Source organism: Lynx canadensis, chromosome A1, assembly GCF_007474595.2.
Source record: "Lynx canadensis isolate LIC74 chromosome A1, mLynCan4.pri.v2, whole genome shotgun sequence".
NCBI lineage: Eukaryota > Metazoa > Chordata > Mammalia > Carnivora > Felidae > Lynx > Lynx canadensis.
In genome coordinates, this window is record NC_044303.2 from 138,302,677 (window position 1) to 138,306,313 (window position 3,637).

Genomic DNA, 3,637 nt, shown 5'->3' on the forward strand with positions numbered 1-3,637 from the left:
CTCTAAAAATTTTAAACTAAAAGTTACCTATTTGCTTGTGTTGCTTTCATTACAATATAATGTGTTGCAGAGCTTTTACAGATATATGCAATATTGTGCTCAAAAGCCAGTGGAAATCAAAGGAAGTGGGAAACTGACAAATAAATTTAAAGTTCCATAAAATTATCTGAGGGTAACTGTGGCATTAATTTTAAATAGCCTCAATGCTCTTCAAAATGGAATGGAATGAGATTTGAAAATGTATACCAAAGTAACTTCTTCAACTTGTAATCATTTAGAAGTAGTTTCTGGTTTCTTGCAATAGCTTTGACCTAGGAAGTATAACTGAAAAATCATGGCATGATGCTTTTGTTAAAGTCTCTTTGAAAATAAAATGTCCTATTCTATATTGGGTTCCTACACAACTCCCATAGAAATTTCCTTAACAAAAGAGAAAATAAACTAAGCAGGGGACGACTGAAGCCAACTTTTTGGTGGATTTTCTTTGAAAATTAAGCATTTTATTTCTGAAAAAGTGTAAAAATCTTACATTAGAATAGTACAATAATAATTGCCAGTAAAATTTACAATACTCCTTGTAAAGAATACGCAGTAAGTACAAAATAAAAAATCCGCACGTCTATTATGATACAAAACACAGGTTAAAATAAGAAATGATAACTTTGACTTTTTTTCCTTGTGTAAACATGTTAATCATTTTTTTCCTTTTCATGAAAAAGTACACCAGACAAGTGTCCTCAAATAAAAACTACTGCTTCGCTGGCACTCTTCAGGACCTTTACTGTTTATCATTCTTTTGAACATTACTGATATTTTTAACGCCTGGACCTGAGAATCTCTAGACCTCAAAAAGGCTTAGATTTTTTAGAAAAACGTTTCCCACAAGTCAAGGAAGCCCCTTGTGCTTAGGCCAAGGGAGTGCCCCCACCAGTACCCTCTTCCTCCGCACCCCGGGTCGGGGCCTGCAGCATAGGGCGATTTTGCATAAATAGAGGGACCCGCAGAGCCAAAAAGCGCGTCCCCGCTGCTGCCAAACTCAGTCTTGTCTGAGAGTCCCAAGCGGCGAAAATGGGGGCGCGAGGTCGGGAGGGGCCGCGCCGGGAGAAGTGTACCAAACGCCAAACCAGCAAGATGAAAGAAAAAAAAAAAAAAAAAAAAAGAGCCGGGATTCCTACCTTCTCTTTCCCAAGCGCGCTAACATAGCGTTATTAACAATTTGAAATCCTAGCAGTAAAGTTCTCGACACTGGACAGGGCAGTCCCTTGGTGCAGAGTCCCCAGCGCGGCGGACGAGGAGACCGAGGAGGCGGCGGCGGCCGCGGCGGCCACGAGGGAGCGGGTGAGCGCGGCGGCCGGGCCTACGGCCGCCTGAGCCGCGCAGCCGCCGCCGCCGCCGGATCCCGGCGCGGGCGCGGACGGGGTCCCCGCAGAGGGTAAAGGCGAGGCCTGCACGGCGACGGCTGCTTGCGCGGCGGCGGCGGCGGCGGCCGGGCCCAGGCTGCCTCCGATGATGCTCTCGATGGAGAAGGGCGAGCGCGCCAGCGCCGAGGCGCCCGGGCCGCCGGCCTTGGCAGCCGAGGCCTGCAGGGGGGCGGGCAGGGCGGCGCCGAGCGGGTGCGGCCGGTAGCCGAAGGCGGTCCGGGCCAGCTCCGCGGCCGCGCCGTGCGGCGGCGGGGGCGGCGGGGGCGGCGGGGGCGAGTGCGGGTGGAAGGCGGCGGCGGCGGCGGCGGCCGCGGCGGCGGCGAAGAGGGCCGAGGGCGGCGCGTAGGGCGGCAGCTGCAGGCCGTAGCCGCAGCCGTAGGGGCCGTAGCCGTAGGCGTGCGGGGGCGGCGGGGGCGCGGGCGGGAAGAGCGCCGCGGCCGCCGCGGGGTCGCCCGCGCCCGCCGCGCCCCCTGCGCTGCGCAGCAGCAGCGACTCGGCGGCCGCGGCGTTGGGCGGGAGCAGCGGCTGCCGCTTGAAGCGCTTCCTCCGGCGCAGGAAGCTGCCGTTGTCGAACATGTCGGCGGACTCGGGGTCCAGCGTCCAGTAGTTGCCTTTGCCGGGGTTGCCGGGCTCGCGGGGGATCTTGACGAAGCAGTCGTTGAGCGAGAGGTTGTGGCGGATGCTGTTCTGCCAGGCGGGGAACTTCTCCCGGTAGTAGGGGAAGCGGCCGCTGATGAACTCGCAGATCTCGCTCAGCGTCAGCCGCTTCTTGGGGCTCTGCAGGATGGCCATGGTGATGAGCGCGATGTACGAGTAGGGCGGCTTCACCAGGGGGTTCTTGGCGCCGCCGCCCGCGGTCCCGCCGCCGCCGCCGCCGCCCGCGCCCGAGCCCGCGCCGCCGCCCCCGCCGGCCCCGGCCCCCGCCACTGGGGCTGGGCCCGGGGGCGCCGGGGAGGCCACTGAGCGCGGGGCCAGCAGGATGTCATCGTCGTCGTCGTCGTCCTCCTCCAGGTCCTCCAGCTCGTCCTCTCCGGTGTAGGAGCGCCGCCGCCGCCGCCGCTGCGCGGGGACCGCCAGGCGGGACACGCCGCCGCTGCCCTCGTCGTCGTCCTCTTCCTCGTCGTCTTCGTCCTCGCCCTCCCCTACCACGTCGATGTCTGTCTCCTCCGCGAGGCCGGAGGCATCGGACATCTCCGTGCTCAGGGTCATAGCTGTAGCGCGGCGGCGGCGAGGCGGCGCATAGGGGCGCCGGGCTCCGGGCTCCCGCCGCGCCCCAGCCCGGGTCCCGGGCGGCGGGCCCGGCACGGGGGCGCCACGCTGGGGGCGCCGCCGCCGCTGGAGCTGCGCGGGAGCTGCCGGGCTGCGGCAGAGGCTTTTTGCGCCGCGACTTTGTAACTCCTGCGCCGCCGCGAGAGCCGCAAGGTCTGTGCACTCGCTGGACTCCGCGCGCACCGGTCCCAGGCGGGGGGACTTGACCTTCCCCTTGCGGTGCGGGGCCTCGCACGATCAGTGAGGAGGGGGTGGCGAGGCCCCGGGCGAGCAAGTCAGAGTGTCGGGCGCCCGGGACGGTGCGGGACGGGTGAGAGTCTAGGGACCGAGCTCTGCGAGGCGAGGGCTGAGTCCAGGAGAGGGCGGACCTTTCCTCGGCTTATAGCAGGAGGCCTGTCACATGGTGTGCACGTCAGAGCGCTACCGAGGGAAGGGAAAGAAAGCCTAGGAAATCAGCCCTGCTCGGGAGAGAAAGTTTGCCCGTAGGAGAGAGCAGCAACTGAGAACATGGGGGGAGGAGAGAGGACCCCACCACTCTTTACTACTCCTTGTCAAAGGGGTTGGGACCCGAATTACGTGCTGGCCCGCGGTGCTCTGGACCTAGGGCCACTGCACGAGTTGGAATTCCCAGGCTCCTTCCCTTCAATTAGCCCTCAATCCTAACTTCACAAGCACTCCCGTGACGCGACAGTTTGACCAGTCAGATGGCCTGTAGGAGACGTCCAGCCCAGAGGTAACTCCCCTCCCCCAATCGTCCGAGGTGGTCCCTGGGGAATGGCTCTGAGATCTGTTGGGTTGTCCCATCTCCCCCAGATTGGGCCAGCAGCTCCCCCATCGAATCTGTAGAGAAACCCCCCCCCCCCCAGTTTAAGCACAATAATAATTGTTTACTGACCTTTTAACCTGTCCCCTTCGGTTCTTCTCCAAAGACGTTTGTTTTCCGCCAT

At 60.2% G+C, this 3,637-nt stretch overlaps 1 protein-coding gene across 1 annotated transcript; it reads right to left on the reverse strand.

The window, feature by feature from the left end:
- Positions 1-480: 480 nt before the first annotated feature.
- Positions 481-2,698, reverse strand: FOXD1 (forkhead box D1). The gene has a single exon (XM_030302686.1). It carries the CDS (start codon positions 2,628-2,630, stop codon positions 1,209-1,211), a length of 1,422 nt encoding a protein of 473 aa, XP_030158546.1. The 5' UTR covers positions 2,631-2,698; the 3' UTR covers positions 481-1,208.
- Positions 2,699-3,637: the final 939 nt, after the last annotated feature.

What these genes read in the sequence shown, in the direction of transcription:
- FOXD1 (XM_030302686.1), bottom strand. Translation starts at nt 2,630, where the DNA reads ATGACCCTGAGCACGGAGATGTCCGATGCCTCCGGCCTCGCGGAGGAG.